Genomic DNA, 24,541 nt, shown 5'->3' with positions numbered 1-24,541 from the left:
CTCATGTACAAGTTAAAGTCCTCTATTGGAAGTGATGCCGAAGTAAATGTAAGTAAGAAAATGTCCAAACCTCAAAATAATTCTTTAAAATCAAACAATTAAAAGAAAATGTAGCATTTTTTTCACATTTGAGAGGTTTATATCATGAAGTGCTTCACATAAATGAATCCACTCGTGGTTTCAGACGTAGTTGTATTTATTATTACGATGTTTGATTTAGAACAAAATGTCATGGCTTATAAATCTTAAAAAGTAAAGTGACCAGTTATTTAAAGCTGTCAGAGGACGACAATATTCCGCTCTGTAGTGGATTAGAAGACGGGAGTGTCAGGAAAAGAAAAGACTCAAGTGGAAGTAGAACTACAGTAAACTACTTCAGGAAATGTTTTTAGTTACATTCCATCACTCATCAAAGTTTACCAGACGGGTTAAAGTGGTCCGTAAAATATTTATTTTAAGACCGATCCAGCAGGCTGAGCAGCTTATTAACAAAACAACTACAAAGGAGAAGCACACACACACACACACACACACACACACACACACACACACACACACACATGCATAAGGAAACAATTGTGTTTTACAAGACGGGTTTCATGCAGCTTTTTTCACAAGTAGATCATTCACAAAGCAATAAAAGGACGTCACAGCGAGAGTAAAACAAGAAGATGGATACCGCTCATGCCCGTGTGATTTAGATTCACGTCAGCGTTAAGACCTCACAATAAAGCTGACTAAATGATATGTTGTATTTGGTTTGTTTTAATCAGCAAACAAGAAAACTGTGGTCACAGTAACGTCTCTGAGTCGCGTCACTGTGAGGTTCTCAGATAGAAGTGAACTCTCTCTGAGGGCGACTCGATTGGGCACTTAATCCCATTTTTCATCCAATTCTCCAGAAAAAAAGTTGGGTTTGTATGTTCATATTCCCATATCATGCAGATATGTTGAAACTGTCGAGGTCTGGTTAGGTTTAGGCACCAAAAACCACTTAGTTATGGTTAGGAAAAGATCACGGTTTGGCTAAAATCACCTGCTTTTGTTGACCCAAAGACGGCTGGCAAGATCTCCTGACCTGCCGCTAAATTGACTCAGTTGAAGTGAAGCAGCGGTCATATACATGTCATGTAAACGTAATATGATAGGTATTGTAGAATATATGGTAAAGATGAAACTGGGCACAGCAAGGACGCTTCATCATGTTTTATCTACCACGGGGGCATCTGAGAGGACACGGAGGAGATCACCCAGCTCCAAACACTTCGCCTTTCTCCTCGAAATGAAATGAGAAAGCTCAGTTCATGATAGTGATACCTCTTCAGCCGGACTCTTCTGGCTGAGCAGCTTCTTCTCGTCCTTCCTGGCGAGGTTGAGCGCGTCCTCGATGGACAGCTCTCCGTTCTTCACCTTGTTCATGATGCTCAGCTGCATCTCGTTGCTCAACTGAAAGCACAACGACAACATTAATGATGAACTGCACTCACACACGTACGCGTTCGTCTTCTGACACTCGCAAGCCGTCGCTGTGAATAAGGAACTGTTGTCTAACCTGGATAATGTAGATTAAATTGATGAATACAAATTAATGGAAGTTGTTAGATTAATGTTCATTAAGACACATTTAAGAGGTTATATAAACAGATTGTACGTGAACAATTATGGTTCATATTTCCCAAAGTATTCACGGCAAAGAGACTAAATTTAGCCCTTTAAAGGGGCACCGTGTTCTGTCAAAATCAGAGTTGTAATAATCACGATATCAATGCGGTAAGAACACAAAAAACGCAGACATATTAGTTTTTTTTCTGTAACTGAATAAAGAAGCCGTTCTCGGAGGAAAACCCTGTTTGAAGCCAGAAAGGTGGCGGGGTCCGCCAGATATAAACAAAGTGAAACAGCGTGACAGTTTGTTTATTCAGTTTATTCAGTCGTGAAATTAACAAGAGTTTGTTTATTTAGTTTATTCAGGCGTGAAAATAACAAGTTTGTTTATTTAGTTTTTTTCAGGCACAGTCTGTTTCTTCTTGATTGAAATAACTTCCCTCAAATCTACACAGTGCAGCTTTAAAGCTCTCCATGTTTTAAACTCAGGAATAACTGGTGTATAACCACTTTATAACTTCCTTAAGTGCTTTCCATGCTCTTCCTTTTCGCTCTAACAAATACCGCACAGAAACACTCCCTCTGCGCTCTTTAAAAGATGTGCGATGGCTGATAAAAAGGCCAAAGATTAGTCAGTATCAGCTCGGTGGAATTGTAAAGAGGAACCACTCCGTTAGCGAAGCACAGTCAGGCGGTGCATCTTGTCAAACACACGCTGTTACAGGAACATGCTGCCTTCCGTAAATCACTCGCTGTCTGTCTGGTTTCTGGGTAAAAGCAAAGGTCCCGTTGTGGGAAACTACTAACAGCAGGGAAGTCAGCGTGAATTGAGGAAGTAAGAAAATGCCTGAGAAGTCTCCCCTCACGCTGAGGCGAACCTTTGTATCCTCCTGAGGGCTCAGGAGTGACGTTAATGAAAGCGAGAGGTCAGTTTTCCAAGGAGCTGAGTACAGTGAGGCTGTACAGTAAAGCCGGTGACGCCGACAGCTGCAGAAGCATTTCCAGCTCTCGCACAGATGTTGAAACAGAAATTGCCACTTGCTATTTTAAAGAATTTGCTGCTTGGTCCAAGAATATCAACTTAAATCTTACCTGTGGCAGGTCCTCGGCGTGTCTGTCCATTCTGGGCAGATTCTCTCTCTTTTTTGATCCTAAACTTGGCATCATAACGTTTTAGTTTCCCCACAATAATCCATGCAATCGCTCAGTCCAAACCTGATCCTCTTTTACAGCAACGACCTGTGTGTTTTTGTGTGTGTGTGTGTGTGTGTGTGTTTTTCCCCCTCATGCAACACCTAAACAAGGATCTTGCTCTCTCAGAGGGTAAACCGCTGTGATTTGTGTCACGCAGCTCAGGTTACACTTCTGCCAGGTGAAGGCAGGCAAGGTTTGTTTCAGCCACACCCACAACAACACAAAGGCTTTATCTCCTTTCCAAGTCAGCTTACATGTCTCCACTTGCAGGACAATGTGCCTTATCAGCTGCACGGCCGGCTCCATCCAGCAGAGAGCGCCAACAAACCTGAAGCTCTTTCCACCCAATACCCATAAGGATGCAATACAACTCTTAATTTGAAGGCGTCCTCACTCCATAATACAACTCTTAAGCATCAAAATAAACTGTTCTTTTTTGTAGGTGTTGCTGTTAAAGGATACATTCACCCCAAAAATTGTGTGTAGACGGGAATTTAATACTTAATAAGTAATCATAAAATAACTTGTGGGTGCACAAGCATGATGCAGCATCATGGGCTTAAATAACGTCTTAAAGTCCTAAAATAAAGTCTACTTCAGTTGTGCACTTGAGCGCTGCGACACTGTTTTGCTGTGAAACTAACAGAAATGTTAGGTGAAGTACAAAACAACTCACCATGACTGAACATCCACTTTTAGCTGAACTTCTCCTTTAATCTTTTGTGAGGTTATTTTACTTTTCCTGTTATAGAAAAACAAGAGTCTTTGAGTTAAAGAAGAACATAATCTGTATTTCAGATATTAGATTGAAAACGAATTAAATCAAACATAAAAATAATGTCAAATCAGGTTTGCAGCTCACTGTGAAGACATTTTGGACAGAGTACAGATATTTTTTCTTGCTAAAACTCAAAGATCGAAGTTCTTCTAGAAAAAATTAATTATGGTTTTAGTTTATTTCCAAACTTAAGAGACTGAATTTGACTTGAACTTTAAAAAACAGTGAGGACAGTGGCCTTGGAATTGAGTTTTCTCAACAATTTATATTACTCAAGGACTACTGCTCAGAATCTAATTGTCTAATTTTATCCACAAGAAATAGAACAATTTACCGTACAATTCTTATTGTACATACAGGTAAAGTCACCTGCATCACCTTCTCATTCTTTGCCTGATGATGAACACACATATTAGTTTTCTAACTGCCTGGCAAACTGTGCAGGATACAAAGGTTGTAGTAGATTTTTTGCCTCTTTAGACTTATTATAACCCAAGAATATTATTGTCTACATACCTTAAAAAAAAGCTCTTTCTTCTAATCAGATTGCACTGATGTTCAGGTATTTGTCTCACAAGAGTGACGTTGGAGATTAAAATGAAGGATTGGAGGTCACAGTAATGGAAGAATCGAGACAAATGCACATCAGAAAACTCAATAACTTGCAGTTAGAGTTAAAGTTGTGGTTTATATGATATTAGTAATCAGTCTGACAGTGTTGGACAGTTGATTTCCTGTTTGATATGACTGTGAGTTGTCTGCTGACTGCGTGAACTAGATCTGCTGATTATCAGTGACAGGAGACAGCTGCACGTGGTTTGGTTTGCACCACAATTAAGTATCTAATGAGTAAGTGAAAATATCACCTCATTCAACAGAAACATACGGAGGGACTTCACCTATGAAATACGGATTATCAACAGTATCGTTTTACAATTTTATTAATCAGTGAATACTTTTATGAGAAGTTACTCACTGATATTGGACTTTAATCTCATATTTTATCCTGTAGAATTGTAGAAATAGGTCAAATAAGTTCATATTTCATGCAGGAACAGAAAAGCGTGAGTAGGAATACATCAGCTCAGGGAATTTTCCATGTGTTCCAGTGAAAAGGGATGGAAAGTTTCCAGTTTAACATTCCCCGACCCTTCACCCATCACACCACCACCATCCCTCCGTCCGCTTAACTTTCAGATAGCATGAGCAGAGCTAATAGAAGAACAGACACACTAATGTCAGTGCGAAGGATGGAAAAATAAACTAAATTTAGAGGTTAAAAAATACTTCTCAGTCTACTTCTTCTAAATAAAAGTTATCTGTCCACTTTCTAATCCTCCCTTTAACATTTAGATCCGCTGTGACTTGACATTGCTGCAGTCAATTCAGATGTGTCATTGTGAAAATATTCCAATAAAAATGTAAACTGGAATGTCTTCATTTTAAATGTTGGCATTCACGAGGAACTGGAATTTCCAGCGAGGAAAAGAGCTGCGAGAAATCGAGTCCTCGTACTTTCTGGGCGCAACCGGCTCCTATACCGTAACTGCAGGAATACGCGGGCAACACAATTGAGCCGGGCGGGCAGCTTCTATGACTCGGTGTGAGCAAACACAAACAAACAAAAACAAACAAACAAACAGAACGTGCACAGGGCTCACCTCACCGCTGATGTCATACACATGCGCAGTGGAGTCGAGCCTCAGCAGCGGTTACACGGTGTCCGTGCGGGGAAACCCCCCGCGTGAAAAGTTCTCGGGGAATCCCTCGAACCGGGACTTCAGGCTCTACCAGAGAACAGAGGAGGTCCACAACAATGAAAACAATCGATCCTTTGAGAGGCGTTACAAGAAGTCACACACTTTACAATCAAACAGTTTTCATCATAAATACTGTGTATGTATATGTATTTATTTATAACTAATGATGACAGTTTATATTTTACTCCACCTCGGCACAATGCGACACTACAAACCTGCTCATGTTCATGCATCAGTAATAATGCAACATGTATAATATAATGCTGACCTGTTACTGATACTTTAAAGGATAATTTCCCCCAAAAAAGATAATTCATATACTGAGCAAAAAAAACAAACAAACAGCTCCAGGTTAGTGCATCGACTTCAGACAGTGAGCACGCTGAAGCTTTTATCTCAGCAGCTACAGTGAAGACTTTGGCTTTAAAATAGGTGTAATTAACATTTTTTTCATATAAATTTGGGATCTCGTGACTCCTGGAGACCTGGTTTACGCAGAACAAGCTCATGAAGCCTTCTTTGGATTGTTTGTTTTTTAGGTGTTAAAGGTGCAATATGTAAAAATAAATAAATAAATAAAATTGGTCACCTGTTGAATTCATTCTCTAAACAAATAAGGGGCAGCATATAAAAAAAAAAACAGCTAGCTGGTGTTAACTGCAGCTGCTGTTAGCCTGGTTATCTTGTCTGGACTGGTGTGTGCCTCTTATCAAAAGGGTTGACCAGCGGCAAGATGTCTCACTCTGTAGCTAAAAACAGGGCGTCCCTTTGTGAAAAGGGATGCTGCAGCGACGCACCAGGAGAAGAAGAATGTGTGGTTTTTTTGTGAAAATCAAATGATGACGCTTTGGGACGGCGGCCGACCCGCTCGTCAGTTTTTGACGAGTCTGGAATGAGACTCCAAAATCCACTTTTCTTACAAATTGCACCTTTAAGGTCAGTGAAGATCTTTCTCTCCTGATTGAAATGTCTACATAATGCACCTTTAAGTCAGCTGATACTGTTTACTTGTATACATTTTAAATACCGTGACTTGTTTTGGAGTGCAATCTATGATTTTGCTGCTGAACTTTAACCTTCACAGCAGTTTGAAGAAGAAGAAGAAGAAGAAACAACTTATTACTTCTAGTCTAAAAACTCCAGCTGTGGCTGCTGTAGCGGTGACATATGAGGATATTCACATATCCAACAGCCTGATGTTATGAGGGAAGGAACTAAACTCTGAGCTACAATTGGCCGCTGTTACAGGAAATGGTCAAACAAGAGACAAGTGTGAAACTCCCCTGCACAGCTCCAACTACTGGAGGAAATACCCTGCGAGGAGCCGAGACTTAAAACTGAGCTGATCTGAGAGCGGTGTCAGACTGCTGCTGTGTGTGGAAGAGGACAGACGCGATAATGCTGCGATTAACACGACTCACAAACACGGATCCGCTTCTTCTGAGGATGATGAAGATGATGGTGTTGATGTCTCTCGTGGTGAGTGTGCCGATTGTTGTGTTTTATTCTGAAAAGGTTCGGTTCTTTTGCTGTGAATAGGTGGCTCAGCTCAGCGCAGGGTCCTGTTTTTTTTACACTGTCTGATCCAGATGTGTCGTCGCAGGCTTCAATTCAGACTTATTTCAGTATTATTCTCTGTGCTTTTTACTCGGGAGTGTGTGTTTAATCACGCATCTGCTCGTATTTGTGCGCATTTTTCTTTCTGGAGAGGTTACACCCAGTGGCGCACTGGCGTCTGTTAGAAACATTACTTTCACTTTCGTTTTCCTGTAACAACGAGTGTGGGGGGGTTAACGCACGACTTTAACTGAACCCTTCATACGCAAATAATGGTATTAACAGCAAAAAAAACACAGCCAAGCGCACCTGGCTGCTGTGTGTCAGTGAGCCTCAGTGTGTTGAACGTTTGGGACTTTCCGTCACGCCCCTGAGACAGTCTGCTGTGTGAGGAAGTGAACTAACAGTCATACAGAGAGAAAAACAGCCCTTCACACCAAACTGAGGCTTTAAATGGCTTTTTATTCAGGCGTATGTAACGACACTCTCTGTCCCCCCCACAGGTGCTGACCGCCGCTCAGCCCCAGTGCGACCCGCTCACCCAGTATGAGGACCGTAGCCAGTGCTGCAAAATGTGTGGACCAGGTATGTGAACACCCACCCCCTCAGCTGACTTTCAAGAGCATCATGTGAGGAAGTGGTCTGTCTCGTTTTCTGTTACCAACCCCGAGACGGTTATAATCACCCGTTTTCCACCGAGGCCGTTCAGGTGCTGGTTCGGAGCCAGTTTCTACTCTGGATCCGGTTCCAGAGGCGGAGAACTGGTTCTCGGGCAGGAAAACTGGCAGCAGCACTTTTTGGTCTATAACAAAGAAAAACACTTTTTACATGAATTAAAAGCTTATAACCGTCTTTTTTAGCTTGGACTGGTTTATGTATCGGAGAATGAACAAAAGATTTTCAATATGGATGCCAAAATGGAAGCAGCAGTGGTCCGAGGACCGCTCATGTTTGGGCGTGTTTGTGCAAAGCCGGGAGCAAGATTTGTAAGAAAAAGTCGATGTAGTCCGCCACAGCTGTTCTGGGAAAAATGGAGACTGAATGAAGGGACTCTGATAACGGCTCTCATGCCTGAGGAAGAGAAAACCGGTTCTTAAAATGTTGTGCAGGTTGAAACAACTCTGGACCAGCACCAGGTCACAAAGGGGGACTTCAGCTCATTCACTGAATATGAACAATGTGGATCCTCTTGTATCCAGCTGTAAATCTAGGCTTTTGAATCCCTTCGATGTGAGTTAAATAAACATGAAATATAAAAAGATGGCAACACATTTGAGGCTAACAGTCCTCGAACTGCATCAAAACTGATGTCAATACTTCTGCTTTCACTTAGCATCCTTCCTAACCTTCACTGGATTCTCTTTCACTTTCTCTGTCCTGACATCCACAGGAAGGAGTGGTTAGACATTCACTAACACACAATGTTATAGCATGAAAGTTTTTTTTTTAAATATGGCTTTAAGGTTTGAGATGGATAGAACAAGGGGTTGTGTTTGATCGATGATTATGGTGGAAGAGAGGGATGAAGTGGGATCGACTGGAGTCGAGTTGCGGCCGGAGCATCTTGGACCGGAGGGGGTCTGGACTCGGGGTGGAGGCATGTGGCTCCATCGTGTATGATAGGATGATAGGAAGGAGTTTTAACATTTGCAGAACATTTTGAGGAGAGGTTACGCGCGTTGTTGAGAAGTTTTAAACACCGGTATGTCACTTCGCACACTTGAGATAAATGCTGTAACGTCGCCCTGTGCTGCGTTTTCTTCTTACTTTAACGCCTCGCTCTTGTTTTTCAGGGACCAGCATGACGTCCCTCGGCACTTGTGAGGAGCCTCAGTGCCAAGCATGCAATAAGGATGAATATCAGGATAGATACACGAAGGAACCCAAGTGTGAACGTCAGCCGTACTGCGACAAAAGTAAGACTTTGTGACACGTTTAACAAAAACATTCCCGTACTGATGGATGTATGTTTGACGCAGCTTGTGTCCGATCTCCTTTCAGATAACAACTTTGACACTCCTGAACACGACCCCAAGAAACGAAGCATCTGCATGTGCAAAGAGGGATTCCACTGCTCCGATCCGAAAAATTGTTTAACCTGTGTGCCGCACAGCCTCTGCAAACGAGGTTCTGGAGTTCAACTCCCAGGTACGACACGTCTTTTAAAACACTTGTATAGGTTGATCGGCTTTCTGTACACACTTGTGCTGAATCCACTGTGGCCGGCATGATTGTCTTTCAGGCAACCATTCACTGGACACGGTGTGTGAGGAATGCCCTGACGGCACGTATTCTGATGTGGAGTCATCGGTCGTCGGCTGTAAGAAATGGACAACGTAAGTATTGAAACTACAAAACATTAAATTGAAAGACTCCGCAACACCCCATACACAGGAGATCCCTTTCAATCTTCTTAGGCAAGTGTCGGCAAAAAGGTCACAGTGCTGAAAAAGTTAGGGCCCAAAGTTTTTTGGGGGGTTAGGGTTCTTTATTTTCACTGTCCGTCCACTGTCACTGTCCCACTTTACCTTGTTTTTCTTCCAATTTGTCGATTAGCGCAGAAAATAATTGGAAGAAAAACCAGATTAAGTGGGGAGAGAGAGACTCAAATGCTTCTTAGGCCTTAATCTGACCTGCGGGCCCTCTAATAATTTGTAATAATTGCGGAGGACGTCTGTGATTTCAATCACGTGCGAATCAGCCATGTCCGTAAAAACCCGCCACATATTACCCAGCACATTTCAACCGAGCACAGAGGATCTGTTCACTGTGATAGTATCAGTCCTGTGTGAATCGTTGGGCTGTGATCTGGGGTTGTACTACGTTGTAAACAGCAGTTTTTTTTTTGTTGTCAGTCAACAGAGAAATTGTGAAATTCGATCGCGGCTCATAAGCGGTTTAACAGCAGCCGACAACTGTTCAGCCGGTGCGATTCACTTTTAATGGGTTGACAGAGAAAACGAAAGTGTTCAGTGATTTCATTATTGTGCGGTGTACCCAATCCATCAATCAGTAAATCAAACTTTAATCATGTCACACGTGTCAAAATGCTTCACAAGTGATTGAAAAGAAACGTGGGACACTGAGCAGTGGATTTAGAGACTAACGCAGACTCATGGCAATAATATTTAGAGGTAAAATAATGAAAAATATAGAGAATAAATAACAGATTTTGGGGATGTGTGAAGTCATTTTGGTGAAAGTTATAGAATACTTTGGATTTTCGGTGTTGCACTTTATAAACGGTCCCCCGACAGCCGCTGCACCAAAGGACCAAGAAAAGGAACCCTAGGTTGCAGCTCGTCTTCTGTCAAGAATCAATGAGGCGTCGTTGGTGTTTTGACGACGTCATGCTCATAAGCTTCGTTCAGATCTGTGAACATCATGCCAACTTTACCGAATGTCAGTAAACACAAAGCAGAACTCAGACGTGTCAGGTGCCGATGTGTCATCGAAACACAGACACGAGGTGGTGATTTCAGAATCACCTGAGGTCCCTTGATAATATGTCTCTCGTGGGAAAATGGCTATTAGCGGTAAGAGGGGGTCACCAGGAGATAGTGGGAGTATGAGAATGATTGGACTCGTGTGTCATATCCACCACAATCAGAGATCTCGACCGAATCGAACAGATGTCAGGGTGACTTGTCAGGGGAGAAGGGAGAAGGCTGTCGGATCCCTCCGGCAGAGTTCTGGATGTTTTCAGGACGAACAGTCGCCTGAATGTGAATCTACTGAACACAGTTTTTTAAAAAAAAAACACACATTAACGCTCTGAAATTCTTTGCAGATGTGGGCTCGGACAACACGTTGAAGAAAGAGGAACGAGCACATCCGACGCCGTCTGTGGTGAGTTCTGTGTGTAGGCTGATAAAATGAAGAGTCTTCTCACTTATTTTTTTTTTTTCACTCTCCCGCCATCTGCAGCTGTGCGGTTGGTGGCGTCTTGCTCAAAACGAAACTCTGCAGGCGATGAGGTGTTACATCTAGTAAATCTATGTTGGTCTGTGGTTTCCACTGCGGCATTCACAGCCTTCTCCTACACAGTGTTTACACTACACGTGTGTTCTGTGGACTCCGCTGTGTTTAAAAAGCTCCGGAGTCACTTTATTTAGAGTTCAAATGAAAGCATTCCTCTCTGAAAATCATCTTCCCTCCACACCTTTTTATTCGTGCGTCCTCTGCTGAACTGTAAGCGGATGTGAAAGTTTTGTCAGTGACGAGCTGTGAACCGATTTCCTGTGGCGGGGGACATACTTTACCCACACTGTCTGGCTGACGATAGATGGTGAGGTTGTCGACTTGTTGTGTGTTCAGTGTTGACTCTCTCTGTTGTCTCGCAGGGAGAACTTTGCGGACACATGTTGTGATCGCCATCGTGGTTTCGATGATTGTGGCCATAATTGTAGCTGTGGTCCTGTTTTATCTGTGCAGAGGTACACTTTGCTCTAAACGCTCTCACTTAAGTGTTAAATGAGTTAACACTTGATGTGCTCACGTTCTCCATCTTTCTCTCCTTCTGTTTTAGGCAAATGCGGTGAAGAAAAGGTAAAGGTAAATGTGATTTTTTTTTTTTTCCTTTCATTGTTGACGACTTCATCAGTCTCTCATGTAGCTTATTCACTTAAGTCACATTCATACTCTGTAAACAACACAAATACTTCAGCTTAATGTTCACATTATATTTTTACGAGCAGTGACTGTGTTCGATGTCCCTGCTTTTAAGGAACAGTTTAGCTTTTTGGAAAATACGCTCTGCTGTTTGCCTTCTTTCTGAGAGTCGGTTAGAAGATTGATCCCACTTTTATATCTGCACGCTCAGTACTGCACTTTAGTACAACTGTGAGGTACTTGAGCATCCTCCTAAATAACTTACACAGGTGGGGACATGTTTTAAAATGTAACAACATAAAATGGCTCCGTGTAGCTCCAACAGCTATATTGGTAATCATCTTAGCTTAGCATAAAGACTGGAAACATAGAGGGGAAACTGCTAGCTTTGTCCAAAAGTAACAAAATCTGCCTCTAAGGCTCACTAATTTACATATTATTTAATCTGTGCGAATGTTAAAGTATCATAAAACAAATTGGACATGTTTTCTTCACTTTTCAATAGCCAGGCTAGCTGTTTCATGTTGTTTGTGTTAAGCTAAGCCAACCGTCTTACTCTCTACAGAAAACGATTGAGCGTATATTCCAAAAATGCGACTGTTTTTATTTTTAAACATTTAGTTTAGATTAATCCATTTACAGGGATGTTTTTAATCCTGTAACCTGAAAAATTAAACCAGGTTTTACGTTTATTTGAACGATTCCCACGTGGAGTGATCTGATTAATGCTGCGCATTTAAACACACCGAGAGAAAACCAAAAATTGTGACTGAAAACACAATATTCTATATTTCTAATATTTCTACATTCTTTCCTCTTGCAGGGCTGTTTCCAATCCTGCCGGGAACAAAAGAGCGAGCCGCTGCAAGAAGAGCATATCTTCATACCGGAACAGCCAGATCCTCTCGATGAGGAGGAGTCCATGTCACCTGACATGCATTCGACGCAGGAGGAGGGATTCACGAGGACGCCGGAGGAAGACGACGAGCTAAGCGTGCCGATGTCACCGACGGCTTTAACCGACCGAGGAAACCTGGTGACACAAGAGAACGGGAAGACGGAGCAGCTCTCCCGACAGGAGTCGCAAACACAGTGCACAGATAGTTTTGACACTAGTATGTAATTACAAATGTAGACTAATGTGTATTGTTGTAAATAATTCTCCATGTGAAGATGTATATAGCCATAAGTGTTAACAATAAATTAAAGTGATCTGTAGCGATGACGTTAGGAAATAGACGTACTACAGTGTGTTCCTGGACTGCATTAGTTTTATGAGACAGGGCTCGTTTTTCACTGTGTGTTCATATTGTATTTACATGTGGTCGTCAACTTTCGTGTGAATTGTTTGCATGTACTTCTGTATATTTGCATGAGGCACTCGGTGATAACTGTGCATGACAGCAGCGTGTAATTTAATAGCTTTGAATTTGCATTAAACTGTTTGCCACCAGTGAAGTGTGTACTTTTCCTGCTCGTTGTCAGTGTGTGTTGTTTAAATCAGGGCTTTAAAAGTCAGGAAAAAAAAAACTTCCCATGAAGCTTTGGGGGATGAAAACAGGAAGCATGTCATGGCTGTGGACTTAGCAGTCGTCCATGGTCTGAGCTACACCTCGAGCCCAGTTATTTTAGCCTATATTTGTCTCCATTTTGGAACATTGGCAACATTAAAAGTATGCCGAATTGACCACAGGCGCTTCCTGTTTGCACTGTGCTCATGGTTTTACAGAAAACTATCACCGCGTTGCTGGTATAGTGAAGAAAACTTAAAAACGTGAAGATTCTCAAGGGAGTCTGGAATTACGCGACCCGTCTGTGATTTCTAAGAGGATTTATGGACGTTTATGTGCAACTCATCGGAAATAATTATATCACCGGGAAGCGTAAGACTCACTGGATCTAAAAATATTTGTTTTATATATTTTTGTCATGATTTGAATGAGTTATTGATCCGAGAAGAGTCTTGATATTTGACGCAAACTGCGCCCATTGGATGCAGAGGTTGTCTTAACGCATCTTAATTGCCTCTAAGACATTTGCGTTTTTATGAGCTGGACTAATTCGGCTGAAATAATTGACTTGTTTAATTTTTAAAATTCGGGCATACACCTGTCCACTTCACCTGTAGTCTTCCCACAGTTTAAACAATTAAATGCTGTAAATCGTGCTGTTACTCCTGTTTTCCTCAGAGGGGTGCTAGAGTTTCATGGACCCTCACAATACAGTGACTCCACATTGTTGCCAAGACTGAAACTGTAATAATAAAGACCAGAGAGGAGTCATTGAGCAGCACTGTACAAGTCCAACTCAAAAGCAGACCCAGTTTTAAGTTGAAAGCCTTTTATATTCTGTTGTATTCATGTGTTTGCTGTGAGAAAACAGGGGCTCAGATAGGAGCTAATCTCCCCTCTGTGTGTTCCTGTTTGTAGGGATTTGCACGGAGAGGTGAAGCAACTGCATCCCGGGCCGGTTGCTGCAGGGGCTTTCTCATTATCCCCGGATTAATGGAGGTACGGCCCTTTGAATTTACATGGGAACCCGTGTGATTGATGGTGAAGAACCCCGAAACATTACTGACCTCTTAAAAGACCTCTGGGCCTGCTGCTGCTGCTGCCATCAGCTAATAAAATACACAACCATTTTTTAGAAAATTAAAGGAACAAGTCACCTAAAAATGACAATTCAGCCATTATGTATCGCCCTCCGTGTAGATTTAAAAAATCAGGTGAAGTTTAATGCAGCACAAAACATTTCTGGAGCTTCACATGATGAACAGCGTTCTTTTAAACAGCTGAGGTAGATGGGGACTTGTTTCAAAATGTAAATAACAAACAAAAAGAAACCTACAACGACTTCATACAGCTTGCACGACGTAATCCAAGCCCCAAATTGATTTTAAACTTTCTAATTCGCACCCTCGACTGGAGCTCTTGCATCCACTTGAGACGGGATGCTTGCTAATGCTTTAAGCTGAGCAGCTATAGTGGAACATTTCTGTTTGAAGAAAGCAGGTAAATGACATCTTTCCAAATCAACTTTGGATCGCAGGGCTTCCAGAGGCTTGGATTAACCCGACCTGAATGTTTAATGTTTATTTTAGTTGTGTTTTATTTACGTTTTAAAACAAGTCCCCATCTATTTCAGTTGTTCGGGACAACGCAGGGACACTCTGAAGCTCCAGAATTGTTTTCCAGACTACAAAACTTCGCCTGACTTTCCATCAGCATGGGTGAGTACGTAACGACTGAACCTTCATTTCGTGAACTGTTCCTTTAACAGCTCTTGCGGTCTCATGGCTGAGGGATTAAAAAGCAACAAAACTGACCAGGAACCAGTTTGGGGAGACTGAAAAGACTTGTGGTTTGATATGCAAAGTGAGGCCAATACTGTCTTTGTGCTCATCCGATTTACATGAACAACAGGAAACACACGAAGTTTAGTTAATATGTTAAAGGAAAGACTTCCTTCTGTGCAAAGGCTTTAAAACACAAATAACTTTCTCACATTTCCTCGCTACGTTGCTTAATTTCCCAATTTTACGCAAAGCAAGTGACACGCAGAACACGTCAGGATTTCGCTAGAAGCTGAAGTTTATTTAAGCAAAAATATTTCTTCATGATTAGACAAAGGAGACATAATTTACAGGTCTGTGGTGGAAAAATACAGCTACATTTATTTACAGTCACACGGTAAGTCTTTGGTCTCAGAACAGAATTTCATTTCACTGCAAACTTCAGGAGAGGATCCCTGAGGTCTGAAGGTTTTAAAGTGCAAAAAGATGTGGACAGTGTCTTTTTTTTCTTTTAATTTGTCTCCAAACGGACGCGTCAGACGATTTCATGCTGCGTGGTGTAACACGAGGGAACAAACAGTCCGTTTCTGGAGGCCCACTCGGCCCACAGCTTCCCGGCCGGGTGGTAAAAACTGTCCAGAGGTTTCTTCACAGTCTCCGAGGTGGCGGTCTCAGCCAAAGACCAGATTTTGGGCTTCTGGCTGCTAATGTTTTCTTTACTTTCCAAAGCGGACGGCGCGTCGTCAGAGTCACTCTTTTCTACCTTCTTGACAAGTGCAAGTTCTCTTGAGTCTTCGCGCTCGCTGCTCGGCTGCATCTCCAAACGCGCGTCCGCAGGTGCCGCGCCGTCCAACGCGCTCTCCACCTGCTCGTCGGCGCGCTCCGTCTGAGGCTCGTCCAGGTGACATTTCTGCAGAGAGACGTCGTCGTCGTCGCTCTCTCCCTCCTGCTCCTCGTCCTCCTCGTCCGACTTCCCCTTGCACGCCCAGCTCACCCTGTTCTCCTTCTTCAGGCGTCGCCTCGCGTTGGCGAACCAGGTGGAGACCTGCGTGAGGCTCATTTTGGTGATGATGGCGAGCATGATTTTCTCGCCCTTGGTCGGATACGGGTTCTTCAGGTGCTCGTTCAGCCAGGCCTTCAGCGCCCCGGTGCTCTCGCGGGTGGCCACCTTGGCGACCCTGCCGGGGTCCTCGGCTGCTCCCGGACGGTAGGGCGGGTAGAAAGCTCCTCCACGAGCCAGGAGCGCGTGATGGTAGGGGGAGGCGGCCTTCAAGTCGAAACCGCTGCTCTGGAAAATAGAAAGAAGGAACGTTAGGAGCGAGAAATTACGCACGGAGTTGGCGACCCTTGACCCAGGGCGCACAGGACGATGAGTGTAGGGTTTATTAATAGAAATGCAATAAAGGAGAAATCCTCTTTAAAAAAATGTTTTTTAGACTTTGCAAGCTGACACAGCAGAACATATCTGAGACGATGATGCTTTTTATGCGCATTCAGCTTTTCAACATCAGATTTTACGCACAGTTTTTGTAAAAGGTTGCAGCGTGAAGCTTCTCGTGTGGAAAATGCTGTGAATGATCAACTCACCATGTGTGTGATGGGCCTGTGGTGCGTGTATGGGATAAAGTTGTATCCTTGTAGTCCTGAGTATGTGATGGGAACCCCAGCCGCCATCGCTGCCAGCTGCTGAGCCTGCTGCTGCTGCTGCACAGCCGGCGGGCATCCCAGCACCGGGATCTGATATCCAGTCGGCATGCTGATGTTCCTCTCCAAGAAGTAGCTGCCAAATCCAGTTTGCGATGCGGGCATCTTTCCTGCGTCCCAGCGAGTCGAGGTTTGAGTGGCAATCCAACCTCCCGGATCTATTTATACACACCCAACTGCCAGCGTGTGTGTGCCGGGGGGGAGGGCGGGGGAGGTCCCTCTGGTATTGACTGACAGCTCCGCTCAAAAGACTCCACAGCTTTCACTGGCAATAAATCCCATCAAAGAAGCCCTCCGCTGTTCCTTTTAGCGTTTTCGCGGAGAGGCTAAATGTGTGCTACTTATCCGCAACACAGCGATTTCTGGAGAGGACTGAAGTTTCAATTCAAATGCAGCCTTTTTCTTCGGAGAGGTGGAGAAAGACTCCCGAGAATTAACTCCGCGTAACAACCAAACATCTTGTATCAAAGACATGTATCAAAAATTTAATTTAATTTCTACAAAAGCAGCTCACAGACAGAGTTTTTAGAATTAAAATTATTTCATGTTGTCCCAGATCTTCATGTTTAAATCATTTTAATTATGTTTTTGTTTGGCTTCCGATTTAATTTCCACGACGAGGAAGCTTTTCACCAGTTCGGTGTAACTTTCCCGACAGTTTCAACACTTCTCCTGTCTGGCACTGATCAGCGGAGACCTCAAAATAAAAAAAACGAGCTGAATTCAGTTAACAACATCGTGCCAGTCTCTGCTGTCGCTTCTCAAACTTCATCACTTACAGATCTGTAGTTCTCTGAATTGAATTAACCCTCTCGATGGCATTAAACCGCGCTAATAAACAAACAAAGTGCAGTTTTACGCACGCGTAAAAGTGTCGCTGGGAAATAAAGCGAAATAAACGTCTGGCAGTTTCTTTTTTTTTATTATTATTTATTCGACTTGAAATGAAACAGTTGTCATTCAGCCTCTCTCTTTTTATTTGTTAATTTATTGGCTGAAGCACAACAAACTGCCTTTTTTTACATGTCGGATGGCTTTGTTTTGGCTGAAGCGCAACGTTTCAATGGCCCCTAATTAAACGAGGTTAAGTGAAACAGGTGTTGACTAATGTATATGATAATTGTGAGATAACAGATGCTAATGTGTGTGTGTGTGTGTGTGTGTGTGTCTGTTGTGGGGGTTGTTAGAGATAAGAGGAGAAGATTACACTTCTTATTCCACTGCCCCCCCCTCACCCCCTCACCCCCTCCACCCCCCCACTCATGCCCTTCAAAAGCTCCACAGTTAATCTGAGTGTCTGAGTTCAAAGGAGCAGCACACCTCTTATCTGTGATCATTTTGATTATTATATTAACAGTGTGAAGAGGTCTGGTTCTGATGGTTCTGGTACCTTTATTAGAAGGTGGGAGAATCATTAAAGGAGTGTTGATTCAGAGGGTTCAGGGAGGATTCTTCGGGATGCCCCATTTAAAATTCTCCTTGTTTTGATTTCATGACCTAAAGTTTTTGTTTCAGTTTCGTTTGTTTTTTTCCCTTCTTTTGGTCTCTTCATTTAAACTCCTCCAACATGTAGCCACATGTCCAGTGGACCGACCCAAGACGGTGTCATTAGTTTTTATTTACTCATCTTCTCTCAGTTGCTCGGCGTCAGTAAGTCAGTTTTCACTAAATTTGCTTTCGATGACACTCGTTTAAAATAAAAAGCAGACACGGCGAACTTCAACAATATCTCCTCTATTTTTGCTGAATTTAAAGTAATTGAAATAACCATGACTGAATCCGATTGAGCCCTAATGAACTCAAAACTGATTTGTAACACCATTCAGAGTCTGAGCTCGTGCATAAATCTGACTTTTTACACTTTATACAAGCAACCTTTTGTAACTGAGAAATAATTAATCTTCCGAATGTAACAGGGATGAAAGTTCAATCATGCAGTTGTAATACATTTGTTCCCTTGTTGCAGCAAACTGGGTTACGGTCGCTTATTAAGAATTTACACGCAAAGTTGTGAGTTTGTCAGGTACAACTGGCTGAAACTAATCCAGCCTAATGCAACAGAGCTGCAGTAAATCCAACCGTCGTCCAGGTCGTGATGTTGAAACTGTGTTGGAGAGGTGTGTATTCAACTCTCTGATCCTTCGTTGCATTAACGGACTCTGATCTATCTCGTTATAAGATGCAGACGAGTGGATGAGGTGCAAAAACCGAGAGATCTGTGGACGCAAAATATCCAAGTAGTGATTTGATTAGAAGTATAAAAATGTAAAAGTATTTTGGTCTGTAGAGAAATCTGCAGGGTGTTTACAACAAGTTAGGCAACATCAGATCTGCAACTGAGCACTGATTCACTTCTCAGCCATGTTAAGAAATTAATAAACGGTGGTGGAATGACATGAAGTAGCCTGCATTTACTCGAGTACTGTCGCTGTATTCTTTTACTCAGCTACATTTATTGAAAAGCTTTGGTTGCTAGTTACCTAATTGTATAAAGTATTATAGATTAAAATACTCAGCAGAATGCAAAATATTTTAAATTTGTTCCACCTCAACGAGCGACAACAAAATTATGCGTACGCATTTATGAAATTTGTGATGATGCTCCAATAACACAGTGGATAATAATGAAAAAAACATTTTCTGCTGCACAATGAGTCATTTTAATTTTCATAATGTTGCTGCTGAAACTTCTGAACTTTTTCCTCAGGTCAGGTTTGAACGTAGGACCTGAATACTTAATCTTCCATCACTGCCGATGAAAAGTATTTCTTCTCTCATTTGCAGATTTCTGATCTGAAGTAAGCAATCACAAAAAACACAAAATGCAACAGGGAACTTGAACTCTTTGAGGTGTTTTGGAAGACCATCAATAAAGCATCTGCTTAATAAATGTAATGCACTTTTCTATGTGTGTCTGAACCTTGTGAGGGATTCTTGAGGACACGCTGCCGACTGTTCGCTGGTCAGTAACAGTCTCTAACAATTATCAGAGTCATTCACACAGTGGAAAAACAATTGGAAATGATTTATGTTTTATTGAAACAGTCCCAACTGCAGTCAGCTCAGCTTGTGATTGGTTCAGAGGAACAACATGCAGTCCTGTGTTTGTTCGATGACTTGGTTGAAGCTCTGGAGCCTCGAGAGCTCGCTCATCTTCGACTGTGCCTAGCAGAGCCTTCTTACTGTGTTTCATCGTGCTTCTGTCGTATGTTTAAAGTATTTTGTTTTCATTTTTATCCTTTTTATTTGAAGAAGAACGCTTTCAGAAAGCACATTATCAGGTTGCAGACTTGCTGCTTTGGTCTTTTAGCACATTTCATGAATAAACCGGCTTCAACTTTTTTGCAGCATTTTTTTTAATAATAGTCTGGCATTTTGTTGACCCGCCAATTCATTAATTAGTCCCACTGACAATCAGCAGAGTCGCTGATCATCTCCCTGCAAGTGTTGCATCATCCCGAGAGGTGTTTCTGATATAACTGAGTGTAAACTTGTGTACGACTGTCCGTAATGTGCAGAGAGAGCGAGAGAGAGACGGATACTGTGGCCAGCCTCGGATAAAAAGTGTCAAAGCTGAGGGGGGAAAAGAAGGAATTTATTTGGGTGGGGTCCACGGAACCTAAAGCAAATTTGAACAAGAGCAACAATGGGGGCCGAGCAGAGTGCAAAGAGAAGGAGGCTTAGAGCATCAGTAGTCGACATCTCACAACACAAACAGCTCAGGGCAGCGGCCTTTGTCCCCCCTCGCAGAACCTCTTTTCATTCCCCTTCCTCTTTTGGCAGCCCGCTCACAATGCAGGTGTTGGTCTTGCTCTGACAGGTCGAGTTTGTGCTGTTTGCCGTTAGGATGTCGGTCGTTTACAGGAGAGGGGAAAAAAAAGCGACCAAATGGAAAAGGCGATTGTCCCCCAGTGCCCCGGAGAGATACCGAGCTCAGATAGCAAACAGGATGAAATTATCTTTTATCTCCCGAGTCATTCCTCTGTATGGAAACATGTCTGCTATCTCCTCTATCTGCAGATCCTCCTGCACATTCCACATCACAGCTCAGACCCCTTCAGACGCTTCAGTTTAAACACGGCCCTGGCTTTGGGGAGTAAAAAATGCAGAACGACAGCGTGACGGGCTAATGAGCGGGTCGGGACAAAAGGTTTTCGGCGTGACCTCAATTACAGGCAATCCCCCTACCTGCAGGCCCACAAAGGGACTGAACATGCAATTAGAACGGCTCATAGGTAGGTGTGAACAAGACAACAAAAGCCTGGAGAGAATCCACACAGTCCCCGACACCTATCGCTTGTTAGTTTATTTTTACTGCGGCAGATACCGAGAGGGGAGAAAGTCGACTCTCAGAAAGTGAGGACGAGGAGGAGGAGAGGGAATTAGATTGATTTTGGGTGCATCGTGCGAATAAGCCAGCGATGATGTCACGTCTCGTACGTCTTTTATTTAGGATTTCAGTATTGTTTTATTTTTATTTTTTTTTACATTTATGGTTACAGAGTCTCTCTGTCCTCCTTACACTTTGCCATAAAAGGAGACAAAACTCACTTTCAACAAAGTTACAGATGGATTTGATTGAATATGTGCCACGATAATCTTGTATGGAAAAATGTTGAGAATTGTAACGGATGAGACATTAAAAAAGATGAAAAAATTGTGAATTTGAAGATGTGTTCAGGATATACAGGGCGATGAGTTATCTGCACGATTACTTAAAATGTATTTTGTTTCGTTCTACTGCGATAATCCATTTATAGCAGACAAACAGAGTTGATAATATGGAGTCAAACTGCGTTCAGTGACATAAAACATTTGATTATTGGCAAGGTTGGATTATTAATTAATTTGACAGATCATGTCAGAACATTTCAGTTACATTTTGATGTTTTTTTGATGTTTTTTTGCACCTTTGTTGTCAGAATCGTTCTTGATTTTGTCAGTTAGATTTGGTTTGATCAGAGCTGTGGAATATAAATCATACATCTTCTCTCAGTACGTCTTAGTCATTCGTATCCTCTCGATGCTAAACTGCTGATCTAAACTTCTTGTTTTATTAAACTGTCCATTTTGTAAGAAAGTTGGTTTTTGAGTTTCAGTCCCAACTAACACTTTGGGACGCCAGCCTGACTTACAATCTCCAAAGCGTCAGCATTTGTAGTCGGGAACGAGACTCAAAAATCACCTTTCTTACAAACTGGACCTTTATAGAATACAGAAATGTTAAATTGATGGTTTTCCTATTAGAAAAATATCCGCGTTGTGCATCAATAACTCACAATATGTTGAGATTAAACTCCCAACAGAGAAACATTTCAAGATTCATTTAAAAAAAAAAAAAAAAAGGAGAATTTACATAGTTAAAGACGCAGAGAATCAACTGACAACACACATATAATGGTCTCCAACCAGAACTGCAATTTTCCTCCCTAATGAGATTTTCCTGGGGCACCAACACAAATGGAGAGATGTAAGCAAAGTGTGAATGTTATCAAGCTCTCCCACCTCTTTACTATCTGACCCCCTCTTCCCAGACCCCCTTCCACTCTTTGTCCTTTGTCATTACTCTTATCAGGACCACTCTATCATTCTTTCAAAATAGTAGTGGCGCTGAAACCGCTTGCAAATGTAAGTATGTCTTTGTTTAGGGCCGGCCGGTGGCCCGCCTCCCAGCTCCCTCCTGGGTGCGGGCTGATTGACGGCCCTCCGCTGGGTGAGTGACAGGCGGCGTTGGTTGGGCCCTGATGGCCGGTGTGACAGCTGGTGCTGCTGCTGCTGGAGTGTCCCTGTGTCGGGCCCCGGTAGGTGGCTGCTCAGCTAGAGCCCTGGCCCGGTTTGCATGAGCCCGGTCAGAGCGGCCTCCCCTGTGTGCTCGTTGTTGCGGATCAGCTTGTTAGCTCGCTGCGCCCTGTTTGTACACACGAGCTGCAGGTTCCTCTGCACATACAGCAGGAGGACTGTTCTCCTGCCAACAGTGTTTCCATCTGTGTCATTCATGAGCGTGACAATGTTAAATTCAATCATCTTTGCATTTATCATTTTAAACGCACAGTATGTAACTTCTGCCGTCAGGGTTCTACAACCAAAACTATGAGAACAAGTTGTTGCTTTCATCGTTAAACATCCACTGTGGCTGATTTTAATCCATCTGATCAGAGACGAGATGGTCTAAAAGTTTTATTCATGTTCCTTCTTTACTTCCTGACTTTTTATCTCATGTTTCCCCGGAAATTATAGCGATTGACGGTCCAAAACAAACGTGACATCACCACAGAATTATGGATTTCTCCTTGTGTTTGAACCAGGGACGTGACAATATAAGTTCCCGGATAAGTTGATCGTGGTAAATTGGGAAAATCTTTATTTTCCTTACTTCGAAAAGCTGTCTAAGTCGAGTCCTGGATTGATTTCTTGGTGAATGTTGACGTGACGCAGGATGGGTGTTTGTTTCTTTACAAAATGCTTTAATGTCATTTTAACAGTTCTATTATTGTGACGATTATCTTCAAATTGTAATCCCATGCTGAGTTTGAACATTGTTAAAACATTTGGGATAATATAAGTACACATCTAAACAACATACACAGCAAACACAGCAAATCTTGTCATTTTTTTTTAGACATTTTAATGCAAAAACCGTCACCAACTGTCTCTTAAAGACTGTTAAATTCTTTACCAACAAGTCCCCCTACTTAGAATTTATAAGAGGCATATAAGAGATGAATAACTAGTTTATAACTCACAATAAAGCGGTCGTATGCAGCTACAGGACAGATCAACAATCATAAAATCTCCCATGATGATATATCTTCTACAGCTGTCATTCCCTCTCGTTTACACACCCGCCTCAGTTTATGAGATACAGTGATATATTTTAGCTGACAGCTGCATTACACAATGTTATAAACAATTTATCAAATGTTTTTTAATGCTAAATAAGGAGATGTAAAAGAAAAGTGTTGCTTTTTTCACACTATAAATCTACTATGGTGATGCACAGTGTTTTCTTTGCCTCAGTTACGCCTGTGTGGAGCATAAAAAAGGCAAATATGTTGTTTTTCTTTAACTAAGTCGCCATTTCTGTTTTTTTTCTTCTCCTCCGTCAAGATAGAAGTTGGAGGAAAACTCCCCGGATGTGTGTCTCAAGATTCTTTCCCTCATTTTCCAGTTGAACAAAAAGTTTTAAGAGGAGCGTTAATGCACAAGCTCCGCAGCCGACGAACTGAAGTGGGTGCATTTATCATTTTCTGTCTTTAGCCTCACAGCGAGCAGCTAATGAGGTTATTGGGCATCTGTGACGTGACATCTACATTTTGGCCTATTTGTGAAACAATGGTAACAAGGAAGCCGGGGACATTGGGCTCTGTGTTTTCCAACTCAAAATAACAAAGCCACGCAGCCGCTGGTGGGAGGCTGTGCTCTCATGGAAATGAGCAACTGAACCAACAATGTAGCGCCTAATCTCTACAGAGAGAGGAATCAGTTACACAGCAGTATGCACCCCTCAATGCTTTTCATTAGAGTCAGCGTGCTATTGAAACAGTCACTCCACCCCCCCCCCGACTCACACACAAACACACACACATATATACATGCGCACACACACACACACACACAACCCTCGTGGGTAGCCACAGGCACTGCTCATACATGCACCAGATACAAGGTAGCCCCCCGACAACAGAGGGGCTGGAATAAGTGGGGCAGAGGGAGGTATGGGGGTGCGAGGCCTCAAAGCATCGGATTAGAGTTAATGTGCCCTCCCTGGGTTATAATCTCTTCAGAGGGGGACTTTGTTTGAGGGGCTTGAGGGCAGTAAGATAAGTATCTATTACAGAAACTCCCTCTTATCCCCCCCCCCCAAACATCCTCGCTTCAAAAATGAAGCACAAAAACACTTGCCTCTGTTCCCCTCTGTGTCGTCTGATATCCAGGACCCAAAAGCAAGTGCTGCCCTTTTCAGCTAATCAGGAATTAAGGTCTAAAGCCGTATGGAGAGTTAGGAGGGCCCATATTTACTCCATCTGTAGCCCGCAAAGT

At 42.6% G+C, this 24,541-nt stretch overlaps 4 protein-coding genes across 6 annotated transcripts in view; 2 read left to right on the top strand and 2 right to left on the bottom strand.

Annotated features, from left to right (window-relative positions):
* The window catches only part of LOC115585609 (formin-like protein 13), a 41,330-nt gene extending 38,460 nt beyond the window's left edge, over positions 1–2,870 (bottom strand). Inside the window, exons 1-2 of the mRNA XM_030424114.1 lie at positions 2,698–2,870; positions 1,318–1,446 (exon numbers count right to left, since the gene is read on the bottom strand). Coding sequence (XP_030279974.1) covers positions 1,318–1,446; positions 2,698–2,772 — 204 coding nt within the window. The 5' untranslated portion in view covers positions 2,773–2,870. The remainder of the gene's footprint in view (positions 1–1,317; positions 1,447–2,697) is intronic.
* LOC115585614 (tripartite motif-containing protein 16) overlaps positions 1–24,541 on the top strand; it is a 155,903-nt gene that overhangs the window by 115,432 nt on the left and 15,930 nt on the right. The window contains exons 1-3 of one of the 2 annotated variants that reach the window (XM_030424126.1): positions 13,067–13,388; positions 13,935–14,015; positions 14,650–14,734. The gene's annotated coding sequence lies outside the window, so the exon portion shown is untranslated. Of the gene's footprint in view, positions 1–13,066; positions 13,389–13,934; positions 14,016–14,649; positions 14,735–24,541 lie in introns of those variants that run through there. The other variant, XM_030424127.1, reaches the window with a different exon arrangement.
* cd40 (CD40 molecule, TNF receptor superfamily member 5) lies at positions 6,614–12,963 on the top strand. Of its 2 annotated transcripts, XM_030424143.1 has the most exons (9): positions 6,614–6,816; positions 7,398–7,479; positions 8,688–8,810; positions 8,896–9,042; positions 9,137–9,230; positions 10,685–10,743; positions 11,238–11,330; positions 11,423–11,448; positions 12,329–12,963. In XM_030424143.1, exons 1-9 carry the CDS (start codon positions 6,736–6,738, stop codon positions 12,626–12,628), a joined length of 1,005 nt encoding a protein of 334 aa, XP_030280003.1. In that variant the 5' UTR covers positions 6,614–6,735; the 3' UTR covers positions 12,629–12,963. The 2 variants fall into 2 exon arrangements, with proteins under 2 accessions (XP_030280003.1, XP_030280004.1); XM_030424144.1 differs by lacking the exon at positions 11,238–11,330.
* On the bottom strand, positions 15,078–16,684 carry irx7 (iroquois homeobox 7). The gene is made up of 2 exons (XM_030424145.1): positions 16,385–16,684; positions 15,078–16,085 (listed from the first exon to the last, which is right to left on the bottom strand). Exons 1-2 carry the CDS (start codon positions 16,604–16,606, stop codon positions 15,333–15,335), a joined length of 975 nt encoding a protein of 324 aa, XP_030280005.1. The 5' UTR covers positions 16,607–16,684; the 3' UTR covers positions 15,078–15,332.

The sequence above is a fragment of the Sparus aurata genome, chromosome 7 (genome assembly GCF_900880675.1).
Source record: "Sparus aurata chromosome 7, fSpaAur1.1, whole genome shotgun sequence".
NCBI lineage: Eukaryota > Metazoa > Chordata > Actinopteri > Spariformes > Sparidae > Sparus > Sparus aurata.
Note: the sequence above shows the minus strand (reverse complement) of the source record. Positions and strands in the feature narration are given on the sequence as shown.